This window comes from Magnolia sinica, chromosome 13 (genome assembly GCF_029962835.1).
Source record: "Magnolia sinica isolate HGM2019 chromosome 13, MsV1, whole genome shotgun sequence".
Classification (NCBI taxonomy): Eukaryota; Viridiplantae; Streptophyta; class Magnoliopsida; order Magnoliales; family Magnoliaceae; genus Magnolia; species Magnolia sinica.
The window spans coordinates 43,097,615-43,120,396 of record NC_080585.1 but is presented as its reverse complement, the minus strand read 5'-3'; the positions used below and the strand labels follow the sequence as shown (position 1 = coordinate 43,120,396).

Sequence of the window (22,782 nt, the reverse complement as noted above, 5' to 3'; positions counted from 1 at the left end):
TAATCCTGAACCTAATCCTAAAATATAATAAAAGAAAAATCCTACAACAATATGGAAAGTAAGTAGAGGAGAAGTTAGAAGGAGTTTACCGGTTTGGAGAGTTCTATGTTAGGATTCTACAAAACAAAAAACAATGCTAGTTTCTAAAAATTTAAAAAAAAAAAAAAAAAAAAAAACCATAACCTAAAAATAAAACAAAAGGTTAGTCTTAAAAACAAATTAGTTTCAAAAAAAAAAAATAGTTTCTAAAAACAAATTAGGAAAGTTTCTAAACCTGAAAATAGAAGGAAAAGTTAATTTCTAAAAAATAAATTAGGAAAGTTTCTAAATCTGCAAATAGAAAGAAAAGTTAGTTTTTAAAAACAAATTAGGAAAGTTTCTAAATCTGGAAATAGAAACAAAGGTTAGTTTCTAAAAACAAATTATGAAAGTTTCTATCATAGAATTAGAAATTCAATTCGTGTCTTAAAAAAAAAAAAAAGAAAAAAAAAAGAGAGGAAAGTTTCTAAACCTAGAAATAGAAAGCTAAGTTAGTTTCTAAAATAATTCTGATAAAAAATAAATAATAATAATAATAATAATCTGTAATGACCCGAAAAATTTTGTGCCCGAACCCGAGTACTACCTCCTTTCTCTTTAGAAGTTGATTGTGGGTTACTCAGCGTTAAACTCGATTGCTTGTGAAATTTACATCAATCACTTTAAATTCGATCTGCATGACTCGAAACCTATAGAATTATTAGTGCTAGGTTACTCTGAAATCTGGGATTCATCGCTAAATCCAGTTGTTCTTGGAAATTTTTGGAAGATCTAGATCGGACCTGAACCACACGTCGTAAGTCCGATAGCGATGATCTTAGGCTGTTTTGGTCACCATGTTGGATTGACCATCACCTCAAAAATCAAGTCCAGATGATGTTCTGGGTCGATTTGATTGAGTCCAGAGTGAAGAGTGTGAGAACGGTGAGAAATCAAAGGTGATTTTATGAAATCTGAGTCGTGTCGTTTGCGCGATGATTTTAAGCTATCTGACCATTGGATTCTGACCCAATTTCACCCTCTGATTAGGGAAGATGGCCCAGGCATGTCCTTGTGCTTGTGGTCCTGATCGAGTTTCGGTGACCGTTGAATTGAGTGTGGTCCACCACGGCTGATCTGAAGATCTGATCGGTACGAAAACTCAGCCTGACCTAGATCCATGGTCAGTGAGCTTAAGTCCGACCTCTCGTGAAAAAAGGCCCACCGAAAGTATTCCGTTGGATCGAGAGAGGCCTGTTTTGATTATAACCTAAGTATACCATGGCCCTGGGGTTACTTTCATCAATGTTAGGCCTATATATAGACCTTAAAACCCTAGCTCTCTTTTCCATACGAATTTCCTAACGCTAGCTAAGAAAGAGAGAGGAAAAGAGAGAAAGTGAGAGAGAAGTTGGTGAATCATTTTAGATTCTTTCCTGTTCTTCTTCACCCTTAAACCTCCACTTTTGAATCGTTATTTCGGCGATTCTAAGTTCCTTCTTGGGTAAGTTAACCTAACCCTAATCTGTGTTAGAGCTTAGAATAGTCTTTGTGTTGTTGTATCTCATTTCTATCCTTGTCTTAGGTTGTCTTGTCGCCGTTGACGAAGACATATCGTCTGAATCAGTTCGGTGTTCTATTTCTGGTTTAAGGTGTGGACTTTAATCGTATAGGTTATGGTTTTCAAGGCTTTCAATGCCAGTTAATGGTTTATTCTTGTTATGGATGAGATTTCACATGCCAAATGTTATGTTTATTTTGCGTTCCTAATATGCATGTGTTATATTGAGTTTTGTGTATTTTATGTATATGTAGGAAGTACTGTATACGTATAAATTATGAACACGTATTTGCCATGATTATTTGTCGTGTACCTATGCTAACTATATGTGTGACAACTCCTTGGTAAAAGGAATTGTCCAAATGTGTGTATTCCAACATACGTCATGTATGTTGTATTATGTATTCTAAGTGTTTGTAGAAATGTCTGAATGATCTAAAGTGCAACATATTAACTTAATTGCGGGCGTCGAGAAGCGATTCTCAACACTCCTATTAGTATGTATGATTTCCCCCATGCAAGTTACATTCTTTGTTGTTTAACTTCAAGCATTTCTCATATGTAAATCCATGTTGAGTTGATATTCTTCAAATGCTTATATACCATATGATTTGAGTTGTTGTTCCATTACTATTTTAACTTGCTGATATCAATATCTGTTGTAATGGAATGTGTTTGGGACTATGATTAGTCCAGGAAATCGGTAATCGGCTTTGAGATTGTAGTCGAGGCTGCTTTCGCCACAAAAGACGTGATTAGACGAACCCAAGTCATATTAGAGTTGTCGGCAGTGGTTTGGCCACACGAAGTGTTTGCACACTCTATGTTGTTCAACCCAACGTGCGCTCGTGCTAGTTGAGTTCGTCAAGTAACCCGATTGTCCGATGTATATTCACCATGTATGGACGCTATTATTTGAATCTAGGGTACCGAACTTACCAATGAAATCCTATTAACCATGGTACCTTGATCCGCTAAGACTCATGAGGCGAACATAGTGGTATGGGACACCGTGGTCGAGCTGTCGGCCTACGCTAGGGTGACGAGCCTCCCCGTAGTGACCAGTGAGCAACCAAACTCGTGAGCTGATTATGGTGGTATGGAACACTATATTCGTGCTGTCGGCCTACATTGATTGGTGACGAGCCCTTTGTAGTGACCTCGAGCATACCTGGATACCGCATTGAGGTGACGAGCCTTATTATAGTAACGTGGTATGATAGGCGTGCATTGATTGGTGACAAGCCATTTGCAACGACCTAAAACCATATGATTGTATGAGATGATCTAGGACTAACGACCCTAGAATGGATCACTGTTTGGATGGTGATATGAGGAAGGTACCTTAGCTTTCCAATCCTGCTGTATGAAAAGGACTAATAACAACTTGGTAATCATGTTCATGCACCGCATTTGCATGTGCTTTGAAGACGTGGCACACTTTGAGGCGATGTCATGCGTAACGTAAGATGAAGACGCTGAGGGTGTACGCGTGAGGGCACGCATCATTCTGCATACATCCTTGCACTAACAAGAGTACTTAGGACATGTTTGATTATTCTGCTTTATCATTACTGCTTGATTGAATTGATAACATGTTAACCTTTGCTTTATTGTTCCACTGAGTTGATCACTCACTCTCACATTCTAGGGCGGTGTTAAATACCCACTAGACTCTGTCTTAGTTGCAGATGTTGCAGATGTTGATGCAACCTTTGAGGCAAAGCAGGAGATCGAGGATGATGAGGCTGCTTTCTCTTTTATGCAGTTTTCAGGCGGGTTCTAGTGAGCCTTGTTCTGATGCATGAGATTATGGAATTTCTTTTGGGACTAAATGATGTAATTTGATACTTGTAATATTTTGATAGCAACACTTGGAAGTCGACTTGGTATGTATATGTATTTCAAGGTTTAGCACATGTACACATATGATTCTATAAGTCTTAGGCTTGCGTTCTTCACTTATTCCTGAATTATATTTACAGTTTGGCTTAATCTATTCCATGTTTTATGCACTTATACAGACAACATACATCCACCATTAAATATATTGCATAAGTGATGTTTTGAAACTCGGGAGCTAAGTTATGCTCGACCCCCGAATTTCAGGGCGTTACATAATCTAACCTAAAAATAAAAAGTAGAAAAATTCTAATCTTAACCCAATTCCAAAACTAATCAAATTCAGAAAATACAACCGTCAATCCCCGGCAACGGCGCCAAAAACTTGTTCACAACCCCAAGTGTAGAGTCGTGATGTAGTAATAATCTTGATAAGACTGAGGTAAAATCTACATGAACTAAAACTTATACGTTTCTGAAATTAACTAGAAGTAGAACTAGAAGAAGATATAAAACTAATTCTGAAGTGATTGAGAGAGTAATTGTAAATTAAGTAATTAAAACTAAGAATTTAAAGGTGGGAACTAGGGTTTCCAAGGATCCACTTGCAGTGATCAGGGAGCTATCTTGCTTGATTCAAGTAACAAAATTAGAATTAGAGTCTTATCCTATCCAATTGGAAAATATATCAATAAAACCAAATCTTAACTTCCATTAACCTAATTCTCAATGAAGGAGAACTATGATAATTGGCAGGGATTCCATCACTAAACCATGCCCAGGAGGCAATGGCAAACAACAGGATTTACTAATCTCATAATCTTAAAGTAGGAAAATTGTGAAGATTATGAAGGATTTCATCATCCTACCATGCCCAAGGGACGATGGTGAATAACAGGACTTATTAATTTCATAATCTCAAGTCAAGAAAAGAAAATACTCAAAGCTATTACAGATCTACTATAATTTGAGTCACAATAAACCATTCCGTTAGCTTCCGCGGTCATTCCGGTCAAATTTTGGTAACCTTCGCACCGTATCCGACGATTGCGCGCGATCCTAACCAGGTCCCGCATACCGAAGTCGGTTAAAACCGAACTTGTATCTTTGCGACCGCGTCGTCGCGGCGGTTCCAACGCTGCAACTCGTGCACCGAACCGATACCCTGGCCAGGTGATGTAGGCCAGTGTTTAATTCGAAGAAACGCCGCGCATTGCGAATTATGAGGGAATCTCTACCAAATGTCTCATCAATCAATCAATGTACAAGTCAAGTACATATCCCATCACACCCATCCCTCTCTCACCCACAAGTCAACAACACCCATACCTATCCCATCCCATTCTTACCAAAAAGTCAAGGCAACCCATACATTCCCATGTCATATCCCTTACACCACTCCTCTCTCTCTCAATTCTCATTTTTCATTCCAAGCAAATCTCATGAGTCCAACGTCCAAGCTCTCCATGAGAGAGCTAGTGTGGCCCACATCCCTACCTCCAATCTCCACCATCCAATGATCATCTCCACCATCGAAATACATCCCTCGGAGCTCTAGGATGCGTTGATGGAAGAAGAGGTCTAAGAAGATCAAAGGTGGGTGATCTACTGTCGATTTGCTTTTGACGGCCCACTTATAGGTGGAACCCATTATGATGTATGAGTTATAATCATGAGGGGCCCATAATGGCGGCGTCCCTCCATCATCGTCTCTCTCTCTCTCTCTCTCTCTCTCTCTCTCTCTCTCTCTCTAATCACAATGGCTGGAGCAGATTGGATGATCAAGTGGAGCACCTCACACCCTTTTGGTTAGATGTCAGCAAGTTTTGCTGATCCCACCATGATGTGTGTTATACCTTAAACCATCCATCCATTTCTGTTTTTTTTTTTGGTGTGTGGGGCCCACCCCACACATGCTGCAAGTGTGGAATGGGACCCACCTTAAGCGTTGCATTTAATCATCCCAACTGCCCAGTAGGCGGTCGTCCAACATCTGGATGTTGCAGAATCTTTAAATAATAATAATAATCATAATAATAATATAATAATAATAATAAATTATATGATACATTACATATGATAGCGGTGGCCTATCCACGTGGGGCCCTCCTAACGTATGGATCCAACGCCGTCCATCTGTTCACCAAACAGATTGACCGTCTGATGGACGGTGGATCAGCTCCATGTAGAGGTGACGTTAGCAATATAGGGGCCCACCACACGTGATGTATGGGTCTTGTTCACGCCGTCCAGTTGCATGGACGGTGGGAATCCACCTTGATGAGATTGTCCACACCATCTGTCCATTTTGGTTGGACGTGTGGCCAGCACTCACCTGCTGTACTTAGCAGGTTTGGTGGCCTCATGATATATGTGTTACATCTTCACCGTCCATGTGATGCTGGATGGTGGGGCCTGCTGCATGTGTGGCAGTCCACATCACCCAGTCCACTGGATGTGGACCCCACCTAAATGTATATCTTCTATATCCACCGTCCAGATGGGCAGGACGCTGGGGTCCATCTTAATGTTTGTGTTTTATATGGGCCACACGTGTGGACCTATTGATGTATGTATTTTAATCGACACCGTCTAAACGGTGGCCCCTTTTACATTTCATGTATATCATGTATATTATAATATATTATATGATATGATATGATATGATATTATATTATATTATATTATATATATATACATACACACAGCAAGAGAGAGAGGGAAGTGGGGTGGCCCACGTACGTGGGACCCACCTGACGAGCTGACTGCTCCACACACCGTCCATCCATCTAACGTTGCTGTGGGCCCCCATCTGATGGGTATTTTCCATCCAAACTGTCTATCCACTTGGTGGATTTTAGACCGTCCATCTGTTGGACGATCAGCGCCCCACCCATGATGGATATTTTCCATCCAACCGTTTGATCATTTGGTGGACAGCCACCTATGTGGACCCCACATCGTTATATAAACCGTCCATACATTTGGTGAGTTCGTCCTTGGGCTTGAGAAGAAAAATAAGACAGATCCAATATCAAGTGGACCACACTGAAGAGAACAGTGGTGAATTGAACAACTACCATTGAAACCCAATTTTGGGGTCATAGAAGTTTTGGATTAGCATGAAATTTGCTTTTCCTCTTAAGTCAGGTCCATATGACCTTGTGAACAGATTGGATGGAAAATAAATGTTACAGTGGGTCCACTTAATGAAAATAAAGCCCATTGTTGAGGCCCATTTGATACGGCCCATTTGATTCAACTTAGTCCATTTGATACGGCCCATTTAATTCGACTTGGTCCATTTGATACGGCCTATTTGATTCGACATGGTCCATTTGATTCGACTTGGTCCATTTGATACGTCCCATCTGATGTATTTGTGGCCCATTTGGTGAGGCCCGATGTGATGTACTTGGAGCTCATTTGATAAGGCCCTTTAAGAGGCCCAGCATGTTGTATTTGCGAAGGCCCAACATGACGTATTTCGACCCATTTGAGGGAGACCCATTGGTGAGACCCGTTGATGCAGCCCACTTAGCGTATATGAGGCCCACCTTTGATGTGTTTATGGCCCATCCATGAGGCCCACCTTGTGTATTTGTGACCCACCCATGGGGCCCACTGTGTTGTGTATTTGAAGCCCATGGTATTAGACCCATTGATGCGGCCCATTGATGCAGCCCACCTGATGTATGTGACGCCCATTAACGCAGCCCATGTCATGCGGCCCACTGTGATGTGTTTGTGACCTTTGGTGAGGCCCATGATGATGTATATTAGGCCCTTGTGGGAGGCCATGGGCCCACTATATGCTTGACTCTACATGGGCCACTCCTTGGGAGCAATGTCGGTTAAATGTCCACATTGATGGGCAATGATGGTTTAATGTCCACATTATGACCTTTCATTAGGCCTTGTTAGGCCCATTCTTACCGATTTCGATTATCGATTATGATTGTCATGACCGATTGACCGATTATCGATCGAGGCCGATTATCGTGGCCGATTATCGATTACGATTGTCGTGGCCGATTGACCGATTATTGATCGAGGCTGATTATTGTGGTCGATTACCTATTATGATCGAGGCCGATTATCGTGGTCGATTACCGATTATGATCGTCGAGGCCGATTGCCTATTATGATTGTCATGGCCGATTGACCAATTATTGTGGCCGATTACCGATTATGATTGTCATGGCCGATTGACCGATTATCGATCGAGGATGATTATCGTGGCCGATTACCGATTATGATTGTCATGGCCGATTGACCGATTATCGATCGAGGATGATTATCGTGGCCGATTACCGATTATGATTGTCATGGCCGATTGACCGATTATTGATCGAGGATGATTATCGTGGCCGATTACCGACTATGATTGTCATGGCCGATTGACCGATTATCGATCGAGGCCAATCATCGTGACCGATTGTGAATTCCATTTGTGATATGTATTCTATCCGTGTTTGAGGCCCAAGGTGATGTATATGCGTCTCGCATTTGAGGCCTGTTATGATGTGTGTTCAGGTCGTGTTTAAGGCCTAATATGATGTATATGAGGCCTATGCGATAAGGCCCATTGGGATGCAGTTGAAGACCAGGCTATGGAACCCATTATGATGTATGTTAGGCCCATGAGAAAGGCCCATTGTGATGTGTTCATGACCCATGATGCATGGCTCATTTGATGTATTCGAGACCCATGTGTAGGGCCCACATGTCATGTATTTGTGGCCCATGAGCAGGGCCCACCTGTTGTGTATATGTGGCCCTTGAGTAAGGCCCACTGTGTTGTATATCAGGCCTTTATGTGAGGCCGTGGACCCATTATATGCTTGGCTCTGTGTGGGTCATTCCTTGGGGGCAATGTTGGTTAAATGTCTACATTGTCGAGGTCGATTGTTGATGCCGATTATTGACAACATAGCATCATGATACATGCCCATACGCATCATCCGCATGTTTGTTATGAGATGTGGTTGACCATTGCATATGTCATTGGGCGAGTTGTTATGAGACTCCCTGATAGGGGAGGTTATCTCACATGAGTGCCAGTATGCGCACGATTAATGCATGACGGATTGTATGACTCATGCATCTTGCATTATGTGCCCTAACGACATCGGGCCGTGGCCTCCACGGACATATTGTGGATGGTCGGATGGGACAGGAAATGTTTGGTTCTAGCATACGGGCGCCATAGATGTCCCCGAGTAAAAATTCATAAACCTCCGAGGCCGAGACGCCCCAACGTCGAGACCGAGTGGATACATGAGCGCCGAGTGCCGAATACAGAGGCCGCGTCTCCCACCGTGTCGTGGTCGGTTGGGAGGGTGTGGCCTTACCCGCCCGAGGGTAGGGGGCATTGCTAGGCCGAGTTTGACCAACTCGTGAATGGGTCCGCTATCGACGTGGCGGATAGGAGTCCGATATTGGCCGGCGGATAGTGAGGTTTCTTACGCTCACTTGGACGTGCTTAGGAGAGAGACAGTGCCATTTGGAGTGTACTAAACCCCTGTGACCCAAAGAGGAACGTATTGATATGTGGACTTATCGAGTAGGTGTTGCATACTCATTCATTCATTCATTCACTATCCACTTCGGCTGGCGGCTAATTATTGTGTACCTTCGTAATGGCAAGAATTTCGTTTGGGCGCGCGACTAACCCGAGATTAGGAGTTTACCACATTGAGTCGACTATCCAAATTTAGGTATTGTGGTTTGGATAGAAGTCCTCGGTGATGGACCCATAGCCTGCGATATTACATACTATCACCCCGACTTCACACTCCAAGATGGTCATTCCATTCGCACCGCATATTGTATAACATTCGTGGCATACGGCATTTTGGGTTATTGTGTCTCTGCATTTATATGGCCTAGGTACGGATGACGCTATTTGTGTTACTTATCTTAAGAAAAACATGAAAACAATTAAGGAAGAAGAAGAAAAACTCTTAGCGATGACTTCTCCACCCCTTTGCTCCACTCATTAAACCCTAGAAGATGCCTAGGAACATCTTAGGGAGTCCTACTTATAATTGTGGAACTCCAACTTTCACACATAGTTGGAAAACTTTAGAAACCGCCTCAAATTTACGTAATTTGTTAAAATAGACTTCACTCTACGTAGTTTTTCAAAATAGACTTCACTCTACACAATTTCACAAAATGACCCAGAGTTTCAGAATATGTTTTTTCAAAATTCCTTTTCTTCACTTCAAATCTTTGATTCTCTTCATTCCTCACTTGGTTTTCTTGGATCTTTGGCATGTGAATTCTTCAATCTTCGTTTCCTAAGATCCGTCCCTTGCCTTGGTGATTCTTGAGCATCAAATTCATACTTTTAGCATTATTTTCAATTGAAGCTCTTAAATTCATCTTGCAACACAAACATGAGTAAAATAAAACATTAAGCATTATCATGTTCATAAAACGAAGATATAAATAGGAAATAATATGCAATATTTGACCCTTAACACTTGTCTTTGGGATTGTATTTATGCACTTGTGATTGAATGTTTGATTATCTGTATGCATGATTAAATGAATACTAGGAATTGATAGTTAGCACGTCCACATACACATATACATTATCATGTTTATAAACTAGTTGTTTAATTGACATATCATTTGTAGTATACATAATTCGACCCTTTAATGACTTAAAAGACTTAGAGTTAATTACCTTACTTAGCTTAATCGCACATTAGCTTAAGTATGCAATAGAGTATTAAAAAATAAAAAAAATTAATTGGTCTTAATCACTCCCTCTCTAGGATATAGCCTACATTCCTTAGCTGCGCCAAGCTTCCGCATACGCAGCCGCGATAATCTCATTATCCCACGTGTGAATTTTCATTCAGATCCACAGGTGGGTGGGACTCATGATTATTGGACCCACCATGATGTATGTTGCTACATGCATGCCGTCCATTCATATTAAAATCTCATTTTTAGGTATGATCCAAAAAATGAAGTAGATCCAAATCTCAAATGGATCATAGTACAAGAAACAGTGATAATTGACCATTCAAGACTTCTCATGGGTCACAAAAGCTTTGGATCAAGATGATATTTGTGTCTCTTCATCTAGGCCTTTTTTGTGGACATACCTCGTTTCAACACTTGAGGTCTTGGTACCGATCCTTAGTGGGGGTGGCTAACATGGAGTGTGTGTACTGATTTGGGTGTGTACTAACAAGCTAACTGAAAAATAAAATAAAATAAATAAATAAGTAAATAAAATCTAGGCCTATTTTGACCTTATCATAGGTTGGATGACAAATAAACATTTTGGTTTAGGGTCCTTACTCATGCCTAAGTAGGAGACTTAAAAGAGTTTCAACATGAGGTCATGGGTTCACGTACCTCCCCATTGAGGTGAAAAACAACACTCATAGTGCGTAAGTAAAAGAATAATAATAATAATAATAAAACATTAATTTGAATGGAATCTACTAAGTTTTTAATGGTGAATTTAGTCACGATTGTTTCATGCGATGTAAGATGGTCAGCTCATGTGGTTGGACGGTATGAGGATTTATTTATGATTGCTTAATGTGTCATATCCACACTGCTCATCCATTTTACAAGATCATTATATAGTGGGGATTGGATGTGTGCCATTGAAAACTTTTTGGGACATAGAAGTTTTGTATCAATATGATATTTGTTTTAACCTTCATCCAGGTCCGTGTGACCTCATGAACGGATAGAATGACACATAAACTTGATAGTGAGCCTTAAGAAGGTTTCAACAATAAGAATCATTGGTCCACTATTTTCTATGGTGTGGTCCACTTAATCTTTGGATCTTCCTCACTTTTTTGGCTCAGGACTTAAAATAAACTCTCCAAATGGATGGACGGTGTGGATATAACACAGGAAACAATGGTTATTGAATGTCCACCGTTAAAAACTACTTTGGGAGCCAAAAAAAAAAAGGTTAGATGGTGCTGATATTTGTGTTTTTTCTTAATCCAGGTCTCTATGGCCTTATCAACAAGTTGGATGGTCAATAAACATTGGAGTGGGCCGTAGAAAGTTTTTAACGGTGGCATTCAATCAACACTGTTTCCAGTGGTGTGGTCTATCTGAGATTTGAATCTTCTCATTTTTGGGCTCATTCCCTAAAATGAGCCGGAAAATGGATGTAGGGCGTGGATAAAAACAGATAAATCATGATGGGGCCCACAGCACAGACCACTCCATAGGAAGATAGATTTTTTGGCAAAAAGGAGGATGGAAATCCCGTGACCTTTTGCCAGAAAGGAGGTGTCTAAGCAGCCAAAAACAAGCTATTGTTTCATTACTTTTGCCAAGTAAAGACTCATCCAAGACTCTGAATCAAGTGGGCCCACTTGCCATGTCCGAATTTGAGTCCTTGAAATATGTAACATGCAATTGGTGGTTATCAAATGGACAGTTAAAAATAAAATGATCAATGATCGAATTTCAATGAGAAAAATGGGTTGAGATTGTTAATCCAATGTATATTTGGAGGGCTATCCAATGGACGGTCATGATTCCAACATGACCATGCGACACATGGGGACACGGCTTTGGTGGATCCCTGACTCTGGAGCCCACCATGGGGTATTTTTATTATATCCACGTTGTCCATCCATTTCATCAGCTCATGTTAGGGCATGAGTCCGAAAATACAGCAGATCCAAATCTCAGGTGGACCACACCACATGAATCAGCGGTGATTAACTTGGATCAAGATGATATTTGTGTGGTCCCTTCATCCAGGTATTTTGGACCTTATCAACAGGTTGGATGGCAAAAAAATATCATTCCAGTAAACCCCAAGAAGTTTTTACCGTTGGGCGTTCAATCACTACTGTTTACTATGGTGTGGTCCACCTGAGACTTGGATCTACAGCATTTTTTTAATCTTGTCCCAAAATGAGCTAGCGAAATGGATGGATGGCATGGATATAACAAAAATACAACAAAGTGAGCCCTACAGTCAGGGATCCACAGAAACTGCCTCCCTTAGAAGAGGAGGACAGGTCATCGTCACATCGATTGGAGAGAGGTAAAAACAGGTCCACTTAAAAAGGCCATGCTTTGTTGCCGAGGAGGACCACCTAAAAGGTGCATCCACCAGAAGAAGAAACGGCCAAAACCGAAAATCTTTCCTCACGAGGTAAAGCGCCTGGAAAATATCTCCCATAAGACGGCAATGAAATGATCCATGAGTAACCATATAATTACACAAATACCCTTTCTCTGGGTCATGCTTAAAACATCCTGGTGACTCAGAATGACTCGTTCACATGTGCTTGACTCAGGAGTAACTCATAATTAGAGCTGGGCATGGGATGATTCGAATCATTATATTCGACTTGTTTAGACCCGACTCGACCTAAACCGAGTGGGTGAGCTAGTCAATCTGACCTCAAATCGAGTCAAGTTCGGGTCATCCAGTCACTTGACTCAACCCAAATTCCGACTCAATACTAGCTAGTTGATGGAAAGGCTACAATTCGGACAGGTGCACCTAGGTTCTCAGCTATGATTTCAGCATGTCGATACGTGCTGCACCCAATCCGATTGGGTGCTGACTTGACCTAACTTGGTACCTGTGATCAAGTCAAACTGGGTTTGAGTTAGTTTAGGCTAGACTCGGACCCGGATCAGGTTAGGCATGCTAGACTTATTACTGAGTCAAGTCGAGTTCAAGTCAAGTCTATTTCAAAACCGGGTCAAGTCGAGTCAGCCCTAACTTGGTTTGACTCGACTCGATGCCCAACTCTACTCATCATATCAAACTAGAACCGACTCCAAGTCAACTAAGACAAGTTGTATCATAGTCATCCAAGTCTTAAAACCATGATAATCATATATCACGGTAAATATAAAGAAATGAGTAATAATTACTTTTTCAATTCCATTGTTTGAGTTGAAAATTGACACAGATTTTAAAAAGAAACTCATTGACACTTATTTAAATTTGTGGACTTCATCGTGATGTGTGTGATTTGTCCATGCTGGCCATCTATTTTACAAGCACATTTTAGGACATGACCCCAAAAATGAGGCAGAACTCAAGCCCAAGTAAACCCCACCTCAAGAAACAGTGGTCATCCACCGTTGAAAACTAGTTTCTCCCTAGAGCCCATCGCGATGTTTATTTGTCATCAAACCTGTTTATAAGGTCACATAGTCATGGATAAGGTGAATCCAGAAATATCAGCTTGATCCAAAACTCCTAGGATCTAAAACTTATGGGGCCCAAAAGTTTTCAATGGTAGGCGTTCACTTCTCACTGTTTCTTTTGGTGTGCACCATGTGTGGTGTCCACACCGTTCATCTGGGATGGGGGGACCCACCGTGCTGGGTGCGGTATATCCAAACCGTCCACCCATTTGGCAAGCTGATGTTAAGGCTTGTGACAAATATATATATATATATATATATATATATATATATATATATATATATATATATATATATATATAGAAATGGTACTATGAAGTCGACCTCATGGGAACTTCTCATGAGGTCAAGCTGTGTGGGCCCCACCATGATATGTGTCGAACATCTACCCCATCAGTCAGATGCACCATTCCATAGTGGGCCATGAGCTTGAAAATCAAGTCAATCCATGACTTGGGTGGGCCACACTACATACAACAGTTGAGATAGATTACCCTCCCATTAAAACATCCATAATCATTTATTGGGCCCACCAAAATGTGGTTCACAAATCCAGCCTATCCATTGTGTGTAGGGCTGTACAAGAACTGAGTTAGCTCGGTTAGCTCACTCGACTCGACTCAAAAAAGCTTGAGTCGACTCGGTCTGAAACTGAGTTCGAGCCAAGTCAAGCTTATTTTTTGAGCTTGAAAAAATTTCGAACCGAGTTCAAGCTTGCCCGAGCTTGACTCGACTTGAATCGAACATCAACTTGAATCGAACTCAGATCGAACCAACTCAGTGATTCGGTTACTTTGATATTGATTTTGCTCACCAAGTGTTTGATGAAATGACTCAATGAAGTGCTGGCTGGTGGCAAGGAAGGTATGTATATAAAATAAATACCCTTTTTCTTGATTTTGATATTGCCTAGAAGGTGTTTGATGAAATACTTGTAAAACTGTTGCTATTGTTTTACATACAGTGAGAATTTGAAAGTGCAGTCCATGTGTTTGCAAAAATGCTGCAGAGACAAACTCGACTAGATCTTGGCTCAAACTTGACTCGAACTGGCCTGAGCTGCTGACCGAACCGAGCCGAGCTGGCCATTCAGGCGCAAGGACTAAGCCGAGCCGAGTTCAGGCTGGGGTCAACTAGTGGCTGAGTCGTGCCAAACTCGACTCGTGTATACCTTTAATTACGTGTATCCCACTTGGATGAGGGGTCAGACTAAGTTTTAGCCACATCCAAAACTCAAGTGGGCCCCACCAAGTGCTTTTATATGTTTTAAGCATGTCTTCACATGGTTTTAGATGGTATGGCCCACCTGAGTTCCATATATGGTTGATTTTTGGCATATCCCATAACCTAAAGGGGACCTATCAAATGCACGGTATTGATGTTCGTCACACATCATGGTGGGGCCTGCATAGCACATACTCATGGAAAGTTCCCATGAGGTCAACCGTGTACAAACCCAAAGAGATAGTTGGGTTTTAGAATGAGTGGAGTCCATATTGAGTTGAATTTCGAGTTGAACTTTTGGACTTGGTTTGAGTCCGATTGGACGAAGTCTACTCGGTTTGGATTGACTCACCCACTCAGTTCGGATCGAGTAGGGTCTAAACAAGTCAGACTTGAGAATCAAGTCGTCCCATGCCCAGCTCTACTTGGGGGTGTCAAGCCCAATTCGCTTGGACCCAGATATGGTCCGAGTCAAGTTGTACCCAATTCTGATTCACCTGACACAGGAGCGACTCATGTGTGTCAGGCCCAATTGGGTCAGATGAAGTTCGAGTCAAGTTGCATCCAACTCATCCGAGTCTTAAAACATATACTACTTGGCCAGAACCTGATCCAAAATACAACATAAAACTCACATCCTATGTGGGGCCAGGCCTATTATTTTTTCTTAAATATTCCTGCACTTTGGCCCACTGAGCCACACTAATTCAAAATTCTGATTTCGGTGGGCCCGACTGGGCCCATTATGATCAATGGTGTTGTGGTAATTTGATTCAGAATCAAGGGCCAATTGTTTTGGAGATAAAATATCTCTATTGATGAAAAGACAAATCAGAGGGGAGAAGGGCCAAGAAAGATAAATCCAAGGAAACATAATACAAAGTGCCCAAAAGAGATATTTTCTTCTTCACATGTTAGATGGATGACATGAAAATATCTACCAAACAGCTTCAGATATTTTTCATATCATTCCATATTCATCTTAATATCTTTTCAGGAAGTCTCTTCACAAATCGACCCTGCAACCACAAATAATTTCAATTAAACTAAGAGAGAGAGAGAAGATAAAGGAGATCCTGTAAGACAAACATCAACATATATTCTTCATTGTGGACTGGAGTGGGATGGGATTTGGCTATGGTCGGTGCTCTGTGGGCCCCACCCATTATGTATGTCTTTTATCCGTACCGTCTATCCATTTTTACAGATCATTTTATGTCTTCATCCCAAAAATTAGGCAGATCAAAATCTCAGGTGGACCACACCACAGAAATACAGTAGTGATTGAATGTCCACCATTAAAAGCCTCCTAGGGCCCACAGTAATGTTTATTTGACATCCAACCTGTTGATTAGGTCATAAAAACCTGGATGAATGGAAAAAAAAAAAAAAAACAAATATCAGCTTGATTCAAAACTTTTGTGGCTCCCATGAAGTTTTCAATGGTGGGTGTCCAATCAACACTTTTTCCTATGATTTGGTCCACTAGATATTTGGATCTACCTCAATTTTGGATTCATATCATAAAATGATCTGGAAAAATGGATGGGAGGTATGGATGAAACACATACATCATGGTGGGGCCCACAGCACCGACCAGTAGCCAGTGGCTACTAGCAGCGTCACTGACCAATCTGCCTCCACTGAAGTGTGCTCGTGAGTGGGCCCCACCCTCTTTGAACTTGTAAGGTGTGGTAAGATTCACCCACCATGAAATTTCCTGTGGGTGCATGACACCCACATTGAAAGTTTGGTATAGGTGAAACTTCATCGAGACTGGAATATCTAAGGATTAACCCATAATGAAAGCTTGCTGTGAGTAGCTACTATAGCAAAATTTCATTCTAGGTGAAATTTATCCCTGGCTGTGCAAGATAGGACGAATGCAGAATTAATGAAATTGAGACAGACCGATTCATCAAACATCCAAGTTCTCATGAGAGGAAGATGCAATTCGCCCATAGCAAAACTTCACTATGGGTGCTTCACACTGGGATAAGAATAGTCAAGAAAATAAAAGAGAAAGCATTAATACTTTGGTAGAGTGTAATGGATGATATACAGACACTTAGAAATTGTATAACTTAATTCTCTGTATTGTGTATGCAGTTGTGTCAAGAACCAAAACCTATGGGTCAATAGATTATCTTACTATCAATTTATTGGACATTTATTGGACAGTTAAATATAAAAATAATCCAATAGTCTTATCTAAAAAACAAGTGTCCATGAAAGAAGATGTTAAAATTGATTTTTGGGACTAACTTTGCAAAGAGTTCCATAATTTAATTGGTCGAATTTGAATTATTATATGCTAAGTTAGAGAGAGAGAGAGAGAGAGAGAGAGAGAAACCTTGAGTCGAGGTCTTTTCTCTGCATTGAGTTTTCGAACTTGGTATCTTATCTTCTTAGAGAAAAGCCTACTTTGACGCTTCTCTTTATATCTAAGCACCCGTGCTTCTCTTCTATTCTTCTCTTCTTCCATTACTGGCACTTCTCCCACCTATCAATTTGTAAAAGTTAGAATTATATGTAAGCACCGAATGCGAGTAATGAGTAATGCTCAAATGCAACAAGTCATATGTCCAACTAGTTGGCGTGTTGGGCCATTAGTATTTATATGACATCCATCCATTAAGACTATCCCATCAAGAAATTGAGATGCCCCAAAAATTGAGTTGATCCAACTATTAGGTAGGGTACACCGCAGAAACCATGAAACAACACCTAAAAACTCTACATTCATATGGAGCATCGCATTTTCGTGACTTGATTGTCTTGATTAAATGCACATCCTATTTTTATTGTGGAACAACCTTGTTATGCAAATGAAATGTCATACAAAGACAATAGTCACCCCACATGCCAACTAGTCGGACGTGCAACTAGTTCCACATGAGCATCTCTCATATATGAGAGGCCCTAAAAATTGGGTTGATCCTATCAAGGTGTCTATAAGGCACCTTGTGGGGCCTACCATGGTGTTTTTAAGGCATCTTTCCCATCAATTAAAATTATCCTATCAAGAAAATAAGATGCCCTAAAAACAGGGTTGATCTAACTATTAGGTGGGGGTAAACCATATAAACCACAAAACAATACTCAAAAACTCTACATACATATGGAGCATCACGTTTTCCTAGTTTGATCATCTTGATATTTTGAACATCCTATTTTTATAGTGGGACAACCTTACTTTACCAACGAGATGTCATATAAACATCATAGTGGCGCCCACATACCAACTAGTTGTGCATGACTATCTCTCATATATGAGTAATACTCTAACACAACTAGTTATACGTCCAATGTGGAGCCCACCATGGTTTCTATATAACATCTAGCCAGATCATTAAAATTATCCCATCAAGAAAAGAAAATAAGATGCCCCAAAATTTGGGTTGATCCAACCATTAGATGGGGTACACCAAAGAAACCAGAAATAGCATCTAAAAACTCTACATTCATATGGAGCATCACATTTTCATGGTTAGTTCGACTTGATTTTTGGCGCATCCTATTTTCATGATGGGACAACCTTGCTATACATATGACATGTATATATGTATATATGTATGTATGAATTGAAAAAACTTACATTCCAACATTAAACTACTCTTGACATTGAGAATCATATATTCAAGTGATCCATCCATTCATACAGCTATGGGCAAGCTATGGTGCAAAGATCACACCCATGGTTGATCCTAACATTCAATCAATAGCATGGAAAATGAACGGTAGATTTATGTTGAAACATCTCTTCAATAGGTCCCACTAATGGAATTTTTGAGGTTCCAAAGTTGGGTTTTTTTTTTTTTTTAATTTTTTTTTTAATTTTTTTTTTTTTTATGATGCTAATCATGCAAGCTATGTCCTGCAAGGAAGGCATGGTCGTAACAACATGGCCCACATTTGAAGGGTTATGAACATCCAATAGGCATGGTTTCTTCTGCATTGGTGATGAATGGACAATCGGATTGATGAGTTGGCAATCTCAGGTCATTTAGATGTTTTTAGAATGTTGTTGACCATGTATGAATTTTTGAACTTGGGCGTATGTATTATAAGTATGTATTATAATAGTATGGATTTTAAACGTCCATGCATCAAATACCCAAATTGCCCTTCTCATGAATGAAATTTTTATAAAGAGTGATGGGCATATGCGTCAACCGGGAGATCGATGAGACCGTTTTCTGTTAGTGGCTCTTTTGTAATTCCAGGGGATCCCAAGGTCATATTGGCTGTTTGGAGTACGGATCAGTACTTCTCCAGCCGACCTCCTGTCGATGGAAAGGGTGAACCCACCGCATTGAACCGATGGTTTCAATCAGGACGGTTGACTACACTTCCCCCAGTTCACCCATCCCCTTAACAAATGAGAGATCATTTAAATCAATCCAGACCGTCAAAATGTGGGCACTGCTATGCATGGGACACATTACAGATACTTAAATGATGAACTTAGCCATTAAAGCTCTTTGTTAACCACCCATTTGATGTTCGTCCGATCGAACGGTCAGGATGTTCGGATCGATTAGATATTTGAAATATGGCCCATCCACAGCAAGATCCAGGATATGAACCGTCTGGATTTAAAAAATTTTAAAAAATAAATGTATATATAAAGAGAGAGATGTATGGAGAAGTTGTACGTACAAAAGCATCACTGGCCATCGAAAGTGAATAGTCATCAGCCCATGGTGACCGTCCATCAGACCATGCATCCAAAACGTCCTGATAATTCAAATTCAAAGATATGGTCTTCTCCTCTTCCCAAAATCCTTGATTTTCTCTTTTCACAACAACACTGAAATCATTCTCACATTCCTCAAAGCATTCTTCTACCTTCATCTTATTCTCTTCTTCTTCTTCTTCTACTTCAAGTGCCATGAAATCCCACTCCATATTTCCAAACATGCTCTCTTCCTTCTTCTCTTCTTTTCCAATTCCCAAAATGTCCTCCAGTTCATCCATAATATCGATCTCGCCACTGGCATTCCTCGCTGTCGCCGACGGCAATTCCACGTCCTCCGGCACCACCTCATCCTCCTCTTTCTTGGGGCTTCTTAGGTTGGGATTGGAAGCCATTCTCTCTCTCTCTCTCTCTCTCTCTCTCTCAAGTGTATATTTTCATTTGGTATTGTTGGGGGATTGAATGAGGAGAAAAGATTTTATACTCTGGCATGGTGTGATGGATTATACACAGGTGCTTAGAAATTGCATATTTTGAATAAGCATTCCAAAATATGGGAACCGGTTTAGATATATCATGGCCCAAAAATGACACTTATTTGGTTATCTAACCGTCGAATTGGTGGGCAATTAATGGACGGTTAAAGATGAAAAATATCCCATGTCAGATTGGTGGACAATTATTAGACGGTTAAAAATGAAAACAATTCAATGATCAATCAGAGGTGAGGAACGTTCAATGAAACTGATTTTGACACTTTGAGAGGGTGAGTTCTACAGTTTAGTCGGTTTAATTTGAGTTAATCAAGGCCACGTGTACAGTTTCTGAGTGCCTGCGTATCAAGCTTCACACTCAGCCGGAGTACCAAATAACTCCCAGAGATTCGAGGGACATTCTATGATAGTAATGGTGATAGTTTACCACCTTTTTAAAGTTGCAGTGTCTCGTCCAACGTATTTGGGATGGGCGCATGAGAATCCGGATGGTCCAAGTTATGGTCCACTTGTATAAGGATCAAAGGAAAATCTTTTTACTGATAGAATGATCTTAACCGTCCGATTTTTATTACTAAATTTGGACAGCTGACCACTTTATTTTTAGCTGTCAATTTCACAGCCACTGATTGGATGGTTAGGATTATTCGACTTGTGTGATCTTTTCATTCTGTTACATTAACAAGCGCCCTCCAATTTATGTACTCTATCCGGGTGCATGTATGAGTATGTGACCGACTCCACAGCCTAAGTGGTGGTTAACCATCAACGTAACCTTCCCTCTTTGCTTTTTTTCCAAATAGGAAGCGGATTGCGTACTGAGGAACATTGAACGCTATTGCGTACTGAGTAAACTCTACGGGACACATTATGATGTATATATATCATCCACGCCGTCCATAACTTTTATCTGATCATTTTAAGATGAGAGTAGAAAATTTCAAAGATATATTAATCTCAAGTGGACCACACCACAATAAAAAGTGTGAATTGAGCACCTACCATTGAAAACTTCCTGGGGACCACAGAAATTTTAGATTAAGCTGATATTTTTGTTTTCACTTTATCCATGCATGTGTAACATTATGAACATTTTGGATAGTTAACAAACATCAATGTGGGCCCTAGAAATGTTTCAATGGTGGATATCATTATCTCCACTCTTTGATCTGGTGGGATCCACTTGAAATTTGGATATGATTCAATTTTGGAGTGATAGTATAAAATAAAATTTTAAAAAGGATGGATGGCGTGGATGATACACTTAGATCACGGTGGACCTCACAGAGTTTACTCAGTACGCCATGGCGTACTGAGTTAGTACGCAATCCGCTTCCTTACGTGGCGCCTTATCGTTTCTGCATTGGTAGGATGTAGTTTACTTTGTCGTGATTGGTTGAAACGGTGGACGTGTGGGACTCATTAAATATCTTGTTGCTAAAAAATGGTGGATCGCGAGAGCACGTGTAAAAGTGGACAGCTCTTAATCGCAAAAGGCGGGTGTAAGTACGCAGGACTACCAAAATTTCTAGTCGGTGGGAGCTTGACCATAGGACGGTGGGGCCCACCCTGAAATATCAGGGTGATTCATTTGAGGGATGAGGATTCGGCAGTGACCCCTCCAGTTCTTAAGTGGTGCTGGAAAGCTATGTGGGCCCACCACGACGTATGTGATTCATCCACGCCGTCTATTCATTTTTTCATATCATGATCATTTTAAGGCAACCAAAAAATGAGGCAAATCCAAATCTCAGGTGGACCACGCCATAGGAAAAAGTCGTGATTGAAAGTCCACCGTTAAAAGGCATTCAGTCACCACTGTATCCTATGGCACATGGTCCACCTGAGATTTGGATCTACCTCATTTTTTGGGCTCGCAAAATAGATGCACGGCGTGGATGAAACACAAAGATCATGGTTGGGCCCACAGATCTTTTCCAGCACCACGTTGGTGCTGAGGTCACTACCGAATTAATAAGATGTACGATACCCCTTGTGGGGTCTACCGCTATGGCTTTCAAGTAGGGAACGGATTAGCTACTCTACCAGCCAGTGGGCCCCACCATGATGTATGTGTTTCATCTACGCCGTCCATCGATTTTCATTGTCCATTTTATGATATGATACAAAAAATGAGTTATATCCCAATCTCAAGTGGACCACATTACAGGAAACGTGTATTGAATGAACGTCGACTATTAAGAACCTTTTTGGGGCATAAAAGTTTTGGATCAAGGTGATTTTATTTTTTTTTTACCTTCATCTGGGTCTTTATGACCTAATCAACAGATTGTATGTCAAAGAAACAGTACAGTGGGCCTTATGAGGATTTTAATGGTGGATATCTAATCAATACTGTTTTCCTATGGTGTGGTCCACCTGTGATTTATATCCCTCTCATTTTTTAAGGTCAGGACTAAAATTATCTGTAAAAATGGATGAACGGCATGGATGAAACACATACATCATGGCGAGGCCCACATAGCACCGACCACCAGCCACGGGCTGGTGGCACGTACGGGGAGTAGCCAATCCGTTTCCTTTCAAGTGAAGCACTCTGTATTCACCCTGCATAGACAATTAACTGAAATCCTAAGTTATTAACTGAAATCCTAACTTAGATGGGCCCACCACAAACCTATGCTCGGTGCATCCTCTTTCTATTGTTGTCGCCACATGTTACTGTTCTGTCTAATTTTTTACTCCATTGCATAATAGAAAGGAGCTTACCTGATGGACGGACTCGATTACATGCAAAACAAAGT

The 22,782-nt window shown here is 40.7% G+C and overlaps 1 protein-coding gene across 3 annotated transcripts; it reads right to left on the bottom strand.

Annotated features, from left to right (window-relative positions):
- Positions 1-15,614: 15,614 nt before the first annotated feature.
- LOC131223679 (zinc finger protein CONSTANS-LIKE 7) lies at positions 15,615-20,067 on the bottom strand. Of its 3 annotated transcripts, XM_058219142.1 has the most exons (4): positions 19,487-20,067; positions 17,178-17,327; positions 16,736-16,814; positions 15,615-15,843 (listed from the first exon to the last, which is right to left on the bottom strand). In XM_058219142.1, exons 1-3 carry the CDS (start codon positions 19,916-19,918, stop codon positions 16,743-16,745), a joined length of 654 nt encoding a protein of 217 aa, XP_058075125.1. In that variant the 5' UTR covers positions 19,919-20,067; the 3' UTR covers positions 15,615-15,843; positions 16,736-16,742. The 3 variants fall into 3 exon arrangements, with proteins under 3 accessions (XP_058075125.1, XP_058075126.1, XP_058075127.1); XM_058219143.1 differs by lacking the exon at positions 16,736-16,814 and having other exon boundaries at positions 19,487-20,053; XM_058219144.1 differs by lacking the exons at positions 15,615-15,843; positions 16,736-16,814 and adding an exon at positions 15,851-16,190 and having other exon boundaries at positions 19,487-20,062.
- Positions 20,068-22,782: the final 2,715 nt, after the last annotated feature.

Bases quoted from the DNA above. Each gene is read 5' to 3' on its own strand.
- LOC131223679 (XM_058219142.1), bottom strand. From the start codon at position 19,918: ATGGCTTCCAATCCCAACCTAAGAAGCCCCAAGAAAGAGGAGGATGAG. The intron at 17,328-19,486 runs GTACGTACAACT...ACAAATTGATAG, and splicing joins CGATGGCCAGTGATGCTTTT to GTGGGAGAAGTGCCAGTAAT. The intron at 16,815-17,177 runs GTTTCTCTCTCT...TTCTTATCCCAG, and splicing joins AGAAAAGACCTCGACTCAAG to TGTGAAGCACCCATAGTGAA.